The following is an 18,327-nucleotide window of genomic DNA, read 5'->3' as shown; positions in this document are numbered from 1 at the left end:
CTATGCCATTCTATGTACATTTTCCCGCATGGGATTTGTGCGGAGCTGAGACGCAGCATCCGTGAGGTGGAGGGAGGGAGGGGAGAAGAGAGGCTTTTCAACTAGAAGCGCAGCTGGACCGACAGAGGAAGACGGGACAGAATGAGGACCACAGCCGTAATGAGTGACCTGAAACACGGATGGAACGATGCGGCTAAAACACTCATAAATTGCTTAATGGAGTCCATAATGGATAGTTATATTATAACAGCGTAGGAAATGGGGCGACCGTATGCATTTTTACGTCGAGTTACATTGTAGCAGCATCCATCGCCGCTGAGAGGATGGTTTCCCAGGTGGTACAGACCTTGCGGCAGGGGGTTTGGGCATCACTGACAGGAGGATGGTACCACGACCCAGATCAGAACAAATTCAACAATTCTTGTCATCTTTATTTGTGGATATTCCTCCTTATGCTGCCATTGTCACTACATTTGGTGAGTTAACATAACACACGAAGGCCGCATTATGTGCAGTTTGTAACGTTTTAGTGCACGGTTGCATCAAGAAGCGCCATAGACTTGCACGTTTTTTCATGATAACAATCTTCCTACATTTTTCATAAATTGTTTCTAATAAAAGTATCATTGTTCTTGCGTTTTCTTAAAAGAAAAAGGTGTTGTCGCATTTTTCACTGCATGCTGCTGTTTTACGATGTAACGCATGTCTGGAAAGTCGAGACATGCGTTGTAGGAGCAAGTATGAGTGTAACCTATACACAAAGACCTGCACGACACACCTCACCATCCTTACCTCTATGGTCACGCATGACTCATCTCTAGGCTATACGTTCTGGTTTAACCGTTCAGTATACTGGAGCTAAGGATCAGTCACAGTTAAGGTGGCTGAATTGTTAGGGTTAGATCAATTCCAGGGATTTTCGTCTTGCATAATTATACTACTTCTAGTCCAAGTCAACATAACAACCTTGTTATGTGTACCAAAATGATTATCTGATAGTTTTTGTTCAAAATACATTGATGTGAAACTCAGAAGAACATTTGTTATGACGTGAGCTATATCTAGAACTACTGACCTTATATATTTGTGAATAAATTAGTGTGGTAGTTACGCTTATGTAATGGTGTATTTGGTCACCCAAACCTACCTACGTTTTGATTTAGTAATTGTCTATTTCACAGAATGTAAAACTATTTGATGCTCACATGGACTATGTTAAAGTGTGTTCTTGGTCCTGGCTACGGAAATGTAATCTCATTAGTTTAAACTTATCGCTAATGGTAGCGCATGTGTCCAAGGGAGAGCAAGTCTTTTAGCACCGAGGCAACAGTTAAGGTCTCAGAGGAGTGACTCTCATCCTTTACTGGTGAACAGAACACCATGTTCTACAAGGAGTCCTGAGCCCAGACAACACCTCTCTGTAAATGTTTTGATAGATTGTTTACAAAATGATAATGTTTTGATTGTCTTCGAGTCAATACAGTCTTTACAGTGATTTATGTATTAATTGTGTGTGTGTGTTGTTTTCCTTTCTCAGGCCTTGCCCCCCACCACCATGGCCCTCAGTATCTACTGCACCTCTGTCACCATCTTCTTCATCCTCATCAAGGCAGCCAACTACCGCCTCCACCTGATGTTTGACCGCGGTGAAGCCGTGCCCCAGGGCAGCCTCTCTGATGTCAGCAGAGGACCAGAGAAGAAGAGCAATGCCTCTGACTCCTGTCTGCCAGCCGGACTGAGGTAAGACCCTGCCACACCCATGCACCAACACACACAGTTATATTATATTAGAAATCCCACCGACATATTATTTCTGTCTTTCCCAACAGAAAGAGTAGCACTGTACCAGACAGCGTTGCCATGACAATGTTGACCAGAAACAGGCCTAGTCCAGTGATTCAGGTCACGGTGAAACAGACTGAAACCGACTCGGGACTGATAGGAGTGGTGAGTATACTGGACCACAACCTAACCAGTATAATACTGTCATGCTTTGACTATGATAAATTGTTGTATCTTAACGGTCAATTAATCTTGACTATGGTCTGTATCTGTCATCCTTACAGGAGTGTTCGAAGGCAGAGGATGTGAAGATTACTGAAGGTACCTGTATTTTCTCTGTGCTCAAATAGATTGACCTGGATTTTGACAACCGTTCTCATACTGCATAGTTAGAACAAAGTGTACTGTAGCTACTGCTATCCTTGAAATGGTTGCATAGATGAATGGGCCACTTTCCCACTTGCCAGTGTTAGATAGGCATGCAGACATCAGCTGGTTTATACCAGTAAATTACCTCATAAAGTCTGGCCATGATAAAAGTGCAGAGGAGGAGATTGCAAAACTTGGACAGGCTGCTACCCTGGCAACGTTTTTCACTTAGTAAAATTCAATACAATTGTATTTTTCCCCTAGGCCAATGGCATTTAGTGTGTAAAGTCCAGCAATTTAATTTTACACTGCAGTATAATAGTCAAATTTGAAATAAGATTCAATCCATCCATGTTGTGTGCAATAGTTTATTTCAGATAAGTTCTGTGTAATGTATTGGCATTATTGAAATGTGCAAGTTAAAGTTAAAGATTTTTTCAGTCAAAAAATTAAGGTTTTGTCTGTTCTAGCCAATTTCCTTGGACGAGACAGGCCTCCCTCCTTAACTTATGTTGTGAAACCCCTGTCAATCAAAGTCAAGCTGGAGGAAAGCACAGAAGTTCAGACAAGAATCTAAAGTGCTATTTCTCCTATTTGAATTTATTAAAACATTTTTACCAATTGCAGCTTTAAGAGCTGTTGCAGTCACAGTAAATAAATGCGGTCATGGAGAATTATTTCCATAACTGTGTGTTCATTGCCATCTCCAGGTCATGGTGATAGCAGAGTGGAAGTGAGAGCCACAGGGTCTGTGATGTCCGGGGATGACCCATCCCCTGATGACCTGTCCAGCCCCAATCCCGACCTGGGTGCCCCCCTGCTGCAGGCCCAGCAGAGGCCCAGCTCTGGGCATGACAGGGAGACTGCCGCTGCAGACAAACAAGACAGGGAGGATGTAGAACAGGAGGATGCTGGCAGGGAAGATGCAGACGAAGGTTTGCCTCCCTCCAAGGGGAGTGATCCGGAGAGTGAAGAGGAGGAGAAGGGAGAGGAGGAGGATGACAATGAGGAGAAACAGCACCAAGATCCCAACAACAATTGCCTAGAGACCCCTGAAGACTGCCAGGAAGCTCTCCCACCCCCACACCCTGCCCTTGTCCAGGAACGCCCATTGGAGGAAACCTACTGTTCAGATGAGATTGCTGTGGTCCTGGTGGACACCTCGGGGCCCCCATCAGCTCGGCTGGAGGAGAGCGACACGGTGAAGATCATCATCACCATGAGCTGCGATGCCCAGACAGCAGCCGAGCTGGAGGAGTCGGTGAAGCAGAGCATATTAGAGTCTGCCCAGGCACACGCTCAGAGGGGTGGAGACCACCAGGGAGGAGGTCCTAACACTGGAGACTGCCACATCAGGATCCCTGTTATAACCTTCGACTCACCTGAAGAGGAGGGAGAAGGGGAGGGTGAGGGCAAGAGCGTCTCAGAGACAAACCCTTCTCAGCAGGCATTAACCAGTCTGGATGTTGAGTTGTCCAAGGATCTAGTGAGTTCTGATGTGTTGCAGCTGGACCAGGAATATCTTAGCCCCCAACTGACCAATGAGAACAATCCCAGTTCTCAGCTAACCAATGAAAATAGTTCGTCAGGCATTGATGTCCACTCCCACAATGAAGAGAATGACCCCCCAGAGCTCAACATGGACGCAAATGGCTTCCTGCGTATCCCGCCCGCTTTGGGTCGATACTGTCTGGGGCCTGGCGGCAGGACTCACGTCCGAGGCCTGAGCATGGACAGTGGAAAGGATGCAGTGCTCTTGGTGGACCGGGCCCAGAACAAGAACCAGCACCCCACCATGACCAGCTCCAAGTCAGACCTGGAGGCCAAGGAGGGCCAGACACCCAATGAGACCAACTTCCTGGAGTTTGTTTCTCTGCTTGGGTCCCTCAGCACTAGGGGGGTCGGAACCAACCCACAGGAAGAAGGGCCAGTAAGGGAGGAGAAAGAAGTAGAAGAAGGCGGGTCTACATGATTGCTACGACTGTTCATCATAAATTAAAAATAAATTAGTCACAAAATTGTTACATCGACTATTCCTGTTCTGAAAAATACCAAACTATCATGAAAAAATCTCTAAAGTAAAGTCTAGCTGTGTTAGAGTGAACAGTAAAGTAGCAATATATTTTGTATTGTCACCTGTTTCCAGAAGACTTGAGTGGGACTCCCAGACCCGATGAGCCGATCACAGAGCCCGTCACAGTGCCAAACACAGGGCCAAACACAGAGAACCAGCAGCTGGAGCGTCCCAACCCGCCCAACAGCCTGGCCACCACAGATACCCTCCACACTATCCTGGAGAAACCCATACCCATCGTCTCCCCTGACAGGTACAGTAACAACATGGAGAAAAGGCATCACAGAAAATATCCTCTATTTCAATGTAAAAAGAATGGTCGTAGGCTAATAACTTCCTACAGATGGCTTATATACATGGGGGCCTGCTATCATAGACGGAGAGAGTATGGGAGGCAGACCATGGTTTGTGTGAGATCAGAGTGATGTCTTACAATGTCTTATGTCCTCTGACTAGCCCCCAGACAGACAGGGAGAAGGACCCAGACTATGACTCCCTCCCCTCCCAGACCTCCCAGTCAGAAAGCTCCATGCTGCAGGTCATATGCAGGCCAGAGGCCACCAACAAGGAAGATGCCTACACCTTCCACACTGTACACAGTGAGTACCTGCTACACCTTCCACACTGTACACAGTGAGTAGCTACTACACCTTCCACACTGTACACAGTGAGTACCTGCTAAACCTTCCACACTGTACACAGTGAGTACCTGCTACACCTTCCACACTGTACACAGTGAGTACCTGCTACACCTTCCACACTGTACACAGTGAGTAGCTACTACACCTTCCACACTGTACACAGTGAGTACCTGCTAAACCTTCCACACTGTACACAGTGAGTACCTGCTACACCTTCCACACTGTACACAGTGAGTAGCTGCCAACTTTCCCACATCGTCCATAGAAAATGGTTCTGTCCCACCCTACTACCCTCTGGACCTTGTGAACTCTTCTGTGATCCCTGTTTGTCTGCTCCTGTGTTCTTGCTCCCAGGAGACAGACCCAGGAAGCTGTACGCTGAGAGAGCCTTGAACCTACCACTGGGGGCGGAACTCATTACTGGCAACATGTGGTAACAACTCACTCATTTTAGTCTGGTGGATAATATGAAAGATTGTATCATTTACATTTACATTTATTCATTTAGCAGACACTTTTATCCAAAGCGACTTTTAAGAGAGAGCTTTACAAAGTGCATAGGTCACTGATAATAACAACAACATAGCCCCAAGATATCATGTGTTGAATGATCTGGAGAAAATCTAAAATGCATACCCTAACAACATACAATATACAAATATTTATGTTGTGAGTGTTTGTTTGTTTGTGTGTGTGTGTCTAGTGACCTTCTCTCTACCTCCTCCAACTCGGAGTGCCAGGACGGTCTGGTGGGTGGGCACTCCGACTGCCCATTCCAGCGCCGCATCATCCCTGCCCACAGGATCCGCCCTCGTAGAACACATCCAGAGATCTTCCAGGTGATTCTCCCCGATCGATTTCTGAAATTGATTGATTTTCCTTCGATTCCAGCGTTTGTTGCTTTGCCTCTAAAACTCGCTCTGACTCTGACTCCGTGACTCTGCCCTACAATCAACAGCAGCCATTCATCGCACTACACAGCCTCGTGAGAACTCTGCTGCCTGGCCATAGATCTCATATGACTCAGCCATAGCCTTCTCCCTGCAGCTTATAGCTCCTAGCTCCTAGTCTGTGGCTGACAGCAAACACCATTCTGTAGAGGCTGTGGGCTAACTAATGGCTGCTGGGGGAAGGAATGCCAGCTAGACATCTCTGTGAGGTGATTAATGTGCAGGAAAGGTGCATGGTGGTCTTTTCTTTCCTTTTAAGGTTGAGATAGGGTTTCAAGAAGCACTTTACTTCTTCATTCACAATTACGAAGCAAGCACACTGATATTACTAAACAAGGCTGTATGTGAACACATTGAGATCACAGTATCTCTATATGGTGGCCAACACAGAATCTGTGTTGACACAGATTGATGATCCACATGAATTGTGCTGTAATAAGACTGATTTTCCGACAATGTTTTCTCTAGGAAGAGGACTCTATAGACGAGTCGTCGGAAACCTCCACTCAAGAGAAGCCCTCCAGGAAACTCTACTACAAACTCAAACTCTTTCCAGGGAAGTGGATCAACCTCCTGTATGACAGACTCACTCTGCTTGCCCTATTGGACAGGTAAACAGTCACCTCACCTATAACTGTTGGTAAGCGATAGAAACTCTGATAAAAGTGTCCACTATTCCCACAACCAGGTGTACTGAATTAGGTCCCTGGTCAGGTCAGTGCAAAGCAGTTTGAGTGTTTAATAGGTAGGCTATGTGGCCCTATAGGAACCAGGATGTTGTGGAGAATCTGGTGGCGGTATTTCTGGCCTTCCTTGTGTCGTTCCTTGGATTTGTTCTGCTCAACCATGGCTGCTTCAAAGACTTTTGGGTCTTCCAGTTCTGCCTTGTCATTGCAAGCTGCCAGTACTCTCTGCTCAAGGTACTGCAGATGACCCTTCACACTACCTATCACGCAAAGTCTATCTTTAGCTGATAGCTTACTGTTGAACAGACCGTGAACTTTATGTCTTGTTGCTTGTGTTGCAGAGTGTTCAACCTGATGCTGCCTCACCTACCCATGTAAGTCTGAAATCATAAGTCATCAAGGCCGTAATCATAATACATATTGGGGGGGGGGGACTTCCCCCCAATATTCACATTTGGTCAAAATGTCCCCCCCAATATATTGATATAAAAATGTAAATGTGCTACGCTACGACAGGCCGCTGTCCGAAATGATCATGAATAAATAAAAATCCCCCCCCAATGTTGACTCCATGGCTACGGCCTTGTAAGTCATCATAACAAGTCATTAAAGTCAAAAATTGCAGAAAAAGCACTACTGCTCCAGACTACTGTAGATATATTGACTCTCTCTATCTGTCCCTTCTCTTAAAATCAATCACCCTCTCCCTTTCCAGGGCCATAACCAGCTGGTAGCCTACAGTCGGGCAGCTTACTTCTGTATATTCTGCAGTCTGATCTGGCTGCTGGAGCAGAGCCTCAGGATGAAAGACCTTCCTGTCTCCAGTATCTACGGCATCACCATCACTATCTCCGACACCCTCCAATTCCTGCGGGACATCTTAGTAGGTATGGCACTGACACTTATATCCTACTGACATTTACCGGGTATGGAGTGGAAAAGACTTGCCGCCATGGCTTTGTTGAAATTAAACATTGGTTTGATATGGATTGTATAATTATGCCAGTCCACAGTCTGTAATCGCTTTCCTTGTTTCAGGTTTTACCTATTGCTTCCCCATCACGTTCCTCGTTGGACTGTTTCCACAAATTAACACCTTTGTCATCTACCTGCTGGAGCAGATCGACATGCACTTCTTCGGTGGCACAGGTCTGTGGTGCTCTCTTTTTCTGGAAACATTCTTACTAGCAACTAACTCGAAATATCTAACATTGTTATGTAAACCCCTGAACCCAACCGTGTTTGCTAGCTGCCACGGGGCTCCACTCTGCCGTGTACAGCCTCCTCCGCAGCTTGACAGCCTTCTCCCTGCTCTACGGCTTCTGTTTCGGGGCTCTCAAGGTATTCCTGAACTCACTGGTGGGCTTGGGCTAAGGTTAGAATGGGTATGCCTGTATCATGCGAAAGTGTTTCTATTTCAGTTGCCATAGTTCTGGGAATGTTCTGTGTGAGAGAGTGCGGTGAAGCAGAGTAAAGCAATGTGTAGGACAGGTAGAAGTAAAGCTTTTGACTAGCTTGGTACAGAGTACCTTGGCAGACTAGTGAGGGCTGCAGGGGTGGTGGGCCCTGGTTGTCTGAACGAGTTTCTGTCAGACTTGCTTGCTGGCCAATATCTGATTTAGTATTCTAACTGATGGTATTAATGTGTCCAAGAGTCTGGTTACAGAAAAGCAAAATAGCACATACCCGTAGTGAGAATGTTGTGCCAACACAAACTGCAGTGCACACGACTGTTAAACTGACATGAACGCTAAGAGATCCCTAATAGAGAGACTTAACTTAGTAAAAGAAAAAGGAAACATGAGGGTGCCTTGTCCAGTCTTCTGCTCTCCTTTACAGAATATGAATATTTGGCAATTACTGCTTCATGTTGTTTGTCCCCTGTAACCTTCTGTCTTGTGTGTGGTTGTCCAGGAGCCATGGGATGAGCTGCACACACCAGCTCTGTTCTCAGGGTTCTGTGGGCTGCTGGTGGTCCTGTCCTACCACCTGAGTCGCCAGAGCAGCGACCCCTCGGCCCTCCTGTACGTACTGCTGTTTGGGCTGGCTGGCTGGCTGTTTGGGCTGGCTGGCTGGCTGTTTGGGCTGGCTGGCTGTTTGGGCTGGTTGGCTGGCCTTCTCAGTTTCTGTCTGTGTCTATGTCTTGATGTCTATCCTTCTGCCCCTCTGCATGTATCAGATATCAACTGGTCTATGCAGTTGTAAACAGTCAACCATAACACTGTACACCGAATAATAATTACCCCTGTAATCCCTAATCCTTCAACTAACACCCCACCCTGCTAGGTCTCTTATCAAGTCTAAACTGATGCCAGCCCTGGTTGACAGCGAAGAGGAGGATGAAGATGCGTCGGGCATCAAGGACCCCCTACCGGAAAAGCTCAGGAACTCTGTGGTGAGAATAACTACATTTTTCCCCTCTCCCAGGAAAACAAATGGAGTTAGGGTGAGGATGGTGTAACACAGTAACATTCTGTACATTGTTCTTCTTTGTTTGCAGAAGGAGATTCTGTATTCAGATCTAGTGGTGTGTTCCATCGCCTACATCCTAACCTTCGCCATCACAGCAAGCACTGTCTTCCTGTCCCTTAAGGTCAGTTTGTCAGACCCTGATGAATCCTTTAACCACCCAAGTGAAAAAACACAAGTATACTCACAAAGTATAAGTACAAACATGAAAAAGTAGAGAATCTGTACATTTGAAGTACACTTCCAATTCTGTAGAAAAAGATGAATATGATAATTTTACCACTACTACCATTACCCTACTCCCCCTCTCTCACTGTTCTTCCTCATCTCACCTTACCCCCTTACTCCCCCTTTCTCCCCCTTTCTCCCCTGTCCAGCCGTTTGTCACCATTGTGCTGTATGCGCTGGCGGGGACAGTGGGCATGGTCACCCACTACCTCATCCCCCAGATGAGGAAGCAGCACCCCTGGCTCTGGATCTCTCACCCTGTCCTCAAAAGCAAGGAGTACGGGCAGTTTGAACCACGAGGTCAGGACCAGGCGGGACACCTGACCTTTTACTGCTGTCACTGGTTCACTCTGACAGGGAGCACAGTTAAAACAACACTTTGTGCACATGTTGGACGTGTTTCTTTCATGAGCTTTTCCCTTGTGAATGCTTTTTGGTTTGATTTGATTGGTTGATTGTAGCGTGGGCTTCCTGTTTCAGAGGACGCCCAGCTGATGTGGTTTGAGCGTCTCTGCGTGGGCCTGCTCTGTTTCGAGAAGTACGTCATCTACCCTGCCATTGTGCTGAGCGCACTCACCAACGAAGGCTTCTCTCTCAGCCATCGGAAGAAACTGGGCATCCAGTGAGTATCCTCTCTATCTTCTCCTGACTGGAAAACTGTACTTCTATTGCATTCCCCCATCTCCTCCTCTCCCCTCTCCTCTCCTCCTCTCCTCCTTTCTCCTCTCCTTTCCCATCACACCCCCCTAATAATAATCCCAGCTTTCCTCGCCCGTATTCTCATCTTAACGATCATACTCCTCTCCAACCTCTCTTCTGTCATCTCCTCTAGATGATTCTAGAAACCCTTCTCCCCCCATACGCCCTCCATCTCCCCCTTCATCCCGCCCTGTCGCTCACCAAGTTAAGCAGTTCTGACACTACCGTTAAAACATGTGTATTATCCTAAGACAGCAGTCTATCAAGCCAACAATTAAAGTGTTTGTCAGGAATGAGACTCTAACAAACATAGACTGCCTCTGAGCACACACTGTGCTGAGCATGCGATGATGTCATGTTATGAGCAGGATGTTAGTGTCCTGCTGCTGCTGCTGCTGCTTTGCTGGGCCTGTGTTGGACCTGATTGGCTCAGGTGTCTGTGTCTCGCTCCAGCTGTGATGTCTTGTTGATGACAGTTGCTGGGATGAAGCTCCTGCGCTCCTCCTTCTGCAATCCCAGCTTCCAGTTCGTCACCCTCCTCTTCACCATCCTCTTCTTCACCTTTGACTGCGAGAAGTCCGAAAGCTTCCTGCTCGACTTCTTTGTCATGTCCATAGTCTTCCACAAGGTCAGTCGGGGCCCGGGACGTGCGTGCGTGCGCACACGTACACACACACAGAAATAAATGATACAAATGCTGAAAGCCGAGGGAATATGACGTACTCGAAAAAGGCCTTTTCAATTATTGCTTTTCAATTATTTGCTATTTTTCTCAAAAAATGTGTTCAGTTTTTTTCCATGCTTTTTTAGCCAGTTTTACTGTAAGTGAAGTGTGACAGGAAAGGCAGGGAAGTGAGAGGGAGGGGCAGTCATGCCGCAAAAGACCAAGGCCGGATTCGAATCCAGGCCTTAGCGATAAGGCCTCTGCCTACATGGTAAGTGCACAAATCCAGTGAACTCCCGGGGCGACCCGGCCTCAGTTCTGACTCCCGCTCTCCCACACCCTCCCCACCCAGTGGGCAGAGAGAACTGACACCAGCTTCCCAAGTTTCCCTAGGGATTACAGATGTGTAGTAGCAGTGTTGATGCAGTAAGACATCATCCACACCTCCCTTGTGTGTAGCTCTTCTTCCTGACTATCTTATCTACTAGCTATTTTAGGAGCGGGTACAAAGGACAATCAGTTCTTTCTTTGTGTTGTGTCTGTGTGTGTGGAGTTGTGTAGGTTTGAATGTGGGTGTGTGGGTGTCTCTGTGACTCACATAGACAGCAGTCTGTGTTCTGCTCCTGGAGATCTGAGGGGTTCTTGACAGAAACTTGGTTTCTGACCACCGTGTCCTCCCAGAAACCCTCCCAGGTGATTAGAACCGCACGCTCTGACCTCCTGGTGCTTATTGGCTGTGTCGTTCTCTCCTGCAGCTGAAGGAACTGCTCCTGAAACTGCACTTCATTATGGTCTACATCGCTCCCTGGCAGATAGCATGGGGCTCCGCCTTCCACGCCTTCGCCCAGCCCTTTGCCGTACCTCGTATCCTTAAACCCCTTAAACAGGCCGTCATTTACCCCGTGTTTTGTGGTGTGTGGGTGTGTGTGTGTGGGTGTAGCTATGCATGCTGGTTTCTTAATCTGGGTACAGGGTGTATGGGTGAGTACCATGTCTGTCTGCATGTTTGTGTATTTCTCGTGGTGTGTGTATTCTGGCTGCCGGACAAGACCTTGATTCCCAGTTCAGATTCGGCCATGTTGCTGCTGCAGACGCTGCTGACCACCATGTTCTACACCCCCCTCAGCCCCTTCTTGGGCAGCGCCATCTTTATCACCTCCTACCCACGACCCGTCAAGTTCTGGGAGAGGAACTACAAGTAAGAACCCCACCCCACCCCCTCCTGTGGACCTATGTGTAGTCAGGGAAGAAGTAGAGGGATGTTGACTGTAAACCCTGGGGAGGAAGACAAGTAGAACTAGAAATAGGGAGTAAAGAGTAGACGCTGAATGAAAGCGTTGGACAGGAGAAAGCAGCTTCAGAGAAAGCAGGATAGCAGGAGAGAGAGAAAGTCTTTGAAATTTGCATGTTCCACAAGCCCCCAGCAAGCGCCACAGACCTCCCTGTATGAGCAAGTCTGTCTGACAGATGATGTCATTTGCGTGCACATACATAAATACACACACACACACAAACACCTTTGCCAAGTGTTGTAGCCCTGACTAGGCTCAAGGAAACGAGACAAGCTACTCCACCCTTTAACTTATTGATGAAGACATCTTTTCCTGTTCTTACACAACAGTGACTTGAGAGGTCTGAAAAAGAACACTCAGAATATGTCCTGGAATCCAGCTTGGGCTTGTAGTGTTGTTTATCAGACCTTGTACTTGCATAACATCCATAATGTCATGCATGTCTGTTTGCTCTGACCTGTGCCTAATCTCCTCTCCTCTCTCCTCTCTCTCTCTTTCTCTCTCTCTCTCTCTCTCTCTCTCTCTCTTTCTCTCTTTCTCTCTTTCTTTCTCTCTTCTCTCTCTCTCTCTCTCTCTCTCTTTCTCTCTCTTTCTCTCTCTCTCTCGCTCTCCCTCTCTCCACTTTTCGGGTCTCTTCTCCTCTGCTGTTTTCTCTCTCTGCAGCACCAAACGTATAGACAACTCCAACAGCAGACTGGTGTCTCAGGTGGATAAAGAGACTGGTAACCTCTATTTGTATACATACCACTCTTTAATTTAGACCACCAAAAAAACAAACAAAGAACGATCCTTCATCACTAGCCCTTCCTCTGTCCCCAGGATGCGATGACAACAACTTAAACTCCATCTTCTATGAGTACCTGACGCGCTCGCTGCAGCACAGCCTGTGTGGGGATCTCCTGCTGGGCCGCTGGGGGAACTACAGCTCTGGAGACTGCTTCATCCTGGCCTCAGACTACCTCAACGCCTTCGTCCACATCGTGGAGGTCGGCAACGGCCTCGTCACCTTCCAGCTCCGGGGCCTTGAGTTCAGAGGTCAGGCACCTTTTTTTTTTCACCCTATGGCAGCTTCCACAGGGTGAATGCTCAGCAGAGGGCTGCAGACACTTTATCAGTGACACCCCCCCCCCCCCCCTCCTGCCTAGGCACCTACTGCCAGCAGAGGGAGGTGGAGGCCATCACAGAGGGGGTGGAGGAGGACGAAGGCTGCTGCTGCTGCGAGCCAGGCCACCTGCCCCACGTGCTGTCCTGTAACGCGGCTTTCAACCTGCGCTGGCTGGCCTGGGAGGTGACCACCACCAAGTACCTGCTGGAGGGTTACAGCATCAGCGAGAACAACGCTGCCACCATGCTGCAGGTGTACGACCTCCGCAAGCTGCTGGTCACCTACTATCTGAAGGTAAGGTCCCAGGCCTTACTAACCTAACTTAGTCAAACTGAATTCCTGCTGGTCACCTATTATCTGAAGGCAAGGTCCTAGGCCTTACTAACCTAACCTAGTCGAACTGAATTCCTTCCTAACCTAGTCAAAGTGAATTCCTTCCTGACCTAGTCGAACTGAATGTCACATTACGGTTATTTCTGAACTCATGGTATGACCCCTCTCCCCTTTCCCTTCTCCAGAGTATCATCTACTACCTGGTGCAGTGCTCCAAGCTGCAGACATGGCTGAAGGACCTGGCCCTCCAGGAGGCCCTCACCTCCTACACCAAGTGGCACCACATTGAGAGAGACCCTGGTGTGTTCAGCGTAAAGATCGACGAGGACTATGTCCACTGTCTGCAGGGTGTCACACGCGCCAGCTTCTGCAACGTCTACCTGGAGTGGATCCAGTACTGCGCTAACAAGAGGGAGCAGGTCAGTCAGGAGGACAGACAGACAGACAGTTAGAAGGACAGACAGACAGTTAGAGGGACAGACAGGCAGACAGTTAGAGGGACAGACAGACAGACAGTTAGAGGGACAGACAGACAGTTAGAGGGACAGACAGACAGACAGACAGTTAGAGGGACAGACAGACAGACAGGCAGTTAGAGGGACAGACAGGAGGACTAGTCAGTCCTCTGGTTAGAGAGCTCAAGTGGGAACAGTGTCATTTGTTCGTCATAGTTTCACTAGGGCTATAGGTTTGTTTTAAAATGTGGGTGGGACAGCTTTTGTCATAGCTGACAATGGGGGCCATTAAATTTAATTTTCTTCATAAAAAGTTTGACAGTACCTTCACTGAATGAATACAGTATACGGATATTGTGTCTGTGTGTGTGTGTGTGTTTGCAGCCTGTGGAGTGTGACGAGGACTCCCCTCTGGTTACTCTGTGCTACGCTCTTTCTGTCCTGGGGCGGAGGTCACTGGGAACAGCCTCACACAACATGTCCAACAGGTAAACAAAAACAACAGGTAAACAAGGAAAAGTGTATATATCATCAAAACATCTGGAATTGCATATGGATAGGTCTGTAGTTGCATAGATGTTCCAAAAGGGGGCAGTTACATGACATCATTTAGTCTACCATTTATAATTCTCTCTCTCACTTCCTGCCCCCTCCCTTCCTTCCTTCCTTCCTTCCTCCCCTCCCTCCCTTTGTCTTTGTCTCCCTGCCCCCTCCCTCTCAGTCTAGAGTCTTTCCTGTATGGGTTTAACACCCTGTTTAAGGGGGACTTCCGTATCGCCACCAAGGATGAGTGGGTGTTTGCAGACATGGACCTCTTGCAGAAGGTGGTGGCTCCTGGGGTTAGGATGAGCCTCAAACTCCATCAGGTAAACTAGCAGTGAAACAGCCACGCTGCCCTGTCACCATCACGACACCCAAACTCCAGTTGACCTGGGGGGTATTCCAGAAAGCAGGTTATGCAACATAACCAGGTAAGTTAACCCACCAGCTGATTCACAATGTTGCAGCAACCTACTGGCAATGTTGCTTCAACGCTGGGTGTCAGCTGGGGAGTTAACTTACCTGGTTCGGTGACCTGTTCATCTCCTCACGACGAGGAGAGCGATGTGCACGTTGTGAATCAGATACAGAGCCTGACCGTGCCTAATGCTGACCCTCCTTCATCGGCCACTCAGGACCACTTCACGTGTCTGGAGGAGACGGAGGAGGCGTCCATCTTGTATGAGGCCATCAGTAACTACCGCGGCAGCCTGGTGATCTGCCACGAGAGCGACCCCGCCTGGCGAAAGGCGGTGCTGTCCAGCCGCGACACGCTGCTCACGCTTCGCCACATGGTGGACGACGGCACGGACGAGTACAAGATCATCATGCTGTACAAACGCCACCTCAGCTTCAAGGTCATCAAGGTGAGGCAGTGGTGTAAGAAGTGTTGATGTCAAAGACAGGTCAAGGTTTACATTTAGCAGCCGCTCTTATCCAGAGCGACTTACAGTAAGTACGGGGACACACATGGCAAGTAGGGAGACGTGCCTTGCCAAAGGACACAACGTAATTTGGCACGGCCGGGAATTGAATCGACAACCTTCTGATTACTAGCCCGATTCCCTAACCGCTCAGCCACCTGACTCCAGGGTTAAGGTTGTCCATTTGTTACGATTTTCCACAACATACTTGTATCTGTAACCCCCCTACCCCCCCCCCCCCCCCCCCCTATCCCCCCAGATCAATAAGGAGTGCGTGCGAGGCCTGTGGGCGGGGCAACAACAGGAACTAGTGTTCCTACGGAACAGGAACCCGGAACGTGGCAGCATCCAGAACTCTAAGCAGGCTCTGCGGAACATGATTAACTCGTCATGTGACCAGCCGCTGGGATACCCCATGTACGTGTCGCCCCTGACGACGTCCTACATGGGCACACATCGCCAGCTGAGAAGCATCTGGGGAGGGCCTTTCAGCCTGGATGCCATTCGCAGCTGGCTCTGCTCCAAATGGCTACGGTGAGTGCTGGAGAGGGTGTGTGGTGTGGGTGTATAGGGGTGCATTTAAGGGAGAAAGGTAGAGATTGGGACAACTGCCAGAGTCTTTGTGCAGTGACAGCACCATCTTCATCATCCTACCTCTCTCTCTCTCTCGTTCTCTTTTTTCTTCTCCCCTTTATACTAGCCTGAGGCCTGGGAACATGCTAGCTAGCAGCCTGCCTCATCTGAATAATTCTTCATTAGCTTCCACTGTTCTGCTAATGGCACTATTATGTATAAGTGTATACGTGTGTGTGTGTGTGTATGTGAACCCGAGCAGCACTCTTTAAGCCTCTTATGCAAGGCTTTCATCTGAGATTAGATTAGATTTATAATCCTAATTCATTACCCTTGAGTTAAATGTGTTTCCTCAATTTCAGCACTAGCCTAAAAGCACAGATTGGAAGCCTGCTATGTCAGCAAGAATACATTATCTCTGATGCCTGTTTTACAGTAGTTAGTGTGTGCAGGAGGATGTGTGTGTGTGCTCATGTGAACACACACGTGTCCATGTTAGTTCATGTGTGTGTTTGTGTTCCAGGGTGCGCAAGGACAACCTGACCAGCTGTAACAGTGGGGTGAACATGGAGGATGTGGATTGTGCAGGTGGCTCATCAACCCTCAGTCAGAACCATCCATCCATCACCTCCCAGAGCCTGAGTCTGTACCAGGCCCGGCCCAGGACCTCCCAGGCCAGCCGGCACCATACCACAGGTACCTCGGCACGACCAGGAAAACACACGCCAGCACCATTTTACAGGATGCTAGGCTACTTTCTGAATCTGTGGACTGGAGAGTAGATACCTGCCAAAGCAGACGAGAAGGAAACGAAAGAGTTACTGGTTTGCAGGGCACCGTTTAAGCTTTAGGGTAACATTTGTGAGTGTGTGTGTGTGGTTCTAGGCAGGAGAGAGTACAGGAGTCGGTCGGTCCAGCCCCAAAGCCAACGCCCACCTGTCACCAGCCAATCAGGGCCAATCCTAGACAGCCAGCAGGTCTCAGGCTCCGCCCACGGTCTGGTGCGGCGTCTTTCCAACAGCCAGCTGTCTTTCAACACCTCCATTGCCTCCATCTTCTCCCAGGTACACACACACACACGCTCCCTCCACACACACCTTGCCTCTCATCACACCTCTCCTCTGTAAGAATAAGGATCAGGATTTTATATTGTCATTCCAAAACATGGTACATGAGCTAGAACGAAAATCGATTCTAAGATCCGGTTAAAACCACTCACAAATAAATAACTAAACCACTCATCATAAATAAATACAATAAATACAGATAAACGTCATCATACACACACATAGATACATACTAACATACTTTCTTCAGGTCCCACGGTTGTCTACGGCGGGAGGCCTGAGCTCCCAGCTGGCTGCGGCGGCCCAGCAGCGCTCCAGCCAGGTGTCCTCCTCCTCCTCCACCCTCAGCCTGCTGTTCGGCAAGCGCAGCTTCTCCAGCGGCCTGGTGATATCAGGCCTGTCGGCGGCCGAGGGGGGCAACACCACCGACACGCAGTCGTCCAGCAGTGTCAACATCGCCATCGGACCCTCACATCGCTCCACCAGCCGGGCCACACAGGTACCTCACCCTTGACCCACTGACCTTTCTGCCTTGCTTTCAACTCCACCTTCTACTCGTTCATCAAATCATTATTTAATAATGAAGGATTATGCTATGTGTTGGTTGCCCCCTTTAAGTAGTTGACTGTACATTTAAGAGCCTCTAATCAATCCAGGACTTTCTCGGGTCTTTCCCTTCACTCTTCTCACAGTGGACCTCGGAGGCCTACGAGAGTATAGACGCCTCAAATTCCAACACAGCTATTGGTCCTAGAGACACTATGCAGTCAGGTGACCGAGGCCTCAGCCAGGGATTGGACAGGACCCAGGAAGAATCTGGTTCTGCCTCTGTCTCTGCATCCCAGGAGCCACTGACTGATCAAAACACCGAATGAGAGGACACACACAAATACACACACATGCGTTGATCAAATACAGTTTGAGACCATACCAACACACACTTAATGGAAGAAGATGGAATGCGGATAAAACCCACGTCTGCTCCTCTTTTCCTCCTCTGTTCCACAGCATGGTGACACCTGTTGTTTGAATGTAAATGAACTAACATGTCGGTCCAGAGACTGGAATAAACACAGACTTTTTCAACCAGAGAACTCCTGTGTGTTAATAAAGTTACGCAAATCCACAGATTTGGTAAGGGGAAAGACACATGATTGTGGTGTGTGTGTGTGTAAATACAGTTTTGAGGGGGAAAAAACTTGTTTGATGTACAAACAAAACAGTCAAACTAAAGTTAAATTGAGAAGTAGGCTCTTTTTTGATTCTTTAAACACAGAATCTTTTTTTTCTCCCTCATAAACCCATATTCATGTTCACTTTATATTAGATCAGAGATTAGTTTACCTCAGGAATGGGAAAACATCTTTTGTCTAGCAGTCAAAAGCGCGTATCGACCCCCCCGACCTGTTGTTTTGACCTCTTTGTAGGGGGGTCCAAGTCTTAATTAGGGGGTTCAGACCCCCCCAAACCCCCTGTA

At 48.2% G+C, this 18,327-nt stretch overlaps 1 protein-coding gene across 1 annotated transcript; it reads left to right on the top strand.

Moving 5' to 3' along the window:
* Positions 1-123: 123 nt before the first annotated feature.
* On the top strand, positions 124-17,936 carry pcnx2 (pecanex 2). Its single transcript, XM_047029442.1, has 35 exons — positions 124-476; positions 1,538-1,740; positions 1,830-1,947; positions 2,067-2,103; positions 2,862-4,109; positions 4,298-4,478; positions 4,682-4,824; positions 5,221-5,299; positions 5,570-5,705; positions 6,285-6,427; positions 6,583-6,736; positions 6,844-6,876; positions 7,218-7,389; positions 7,541-7,651; positions 7,752-7,843; positions 8,417-8,526; positions 8,789-8,897; positions 9,003-9,095; positions 9,349-9,499; positions 9,680-9,821; positions 10,352-10,526; positions 11,318-11,426; positions 11,631-11,760; positions 12,518-12,576; positions 12,674-12,889; positions 13,000-13,253; positions 13,478-13,711; positions 14,132-14,235; positions 14,469-14,613; positions 14,923-15,153; positions 15,470-15,744; positions 16,307-16,479; positions 16,669-16,847; positions 17,101-17,349; positions 17,543-17,936. The coding sequence occupies exons 1-35, from the start codon at positions 324-326 to the stop codon at positions 17,723-17,725; spliced, it is 6,324 nt and encodes a 2,107-aa protein (XP_046885398.1). The 5' UTR covers positions 124-323; the 3' UTR covers positions 17,726-17,936.
* The last annotated feature ends 391 nt before the right edge of the window (positions 17,937-18,327 follow it).

This window comes from Hypomesus transpacificus, chromosome 11, assembly GCF_021917145.1.
Source record: "Hypomesus transpacificus isolate Combined female chromosome 11, fHypTra1, whole genome shotgun sequence".
Classification (NCBI taxonomy): Eukaryota; Metazoa; Chordata; class Actinopteri; order Osmeriformes; family Osmeridae; genus Hypomesus; species Hypomesus transpacificus.
This window is presented reverse-complemented; position numbering and strand designations above follow the sequence as displayed.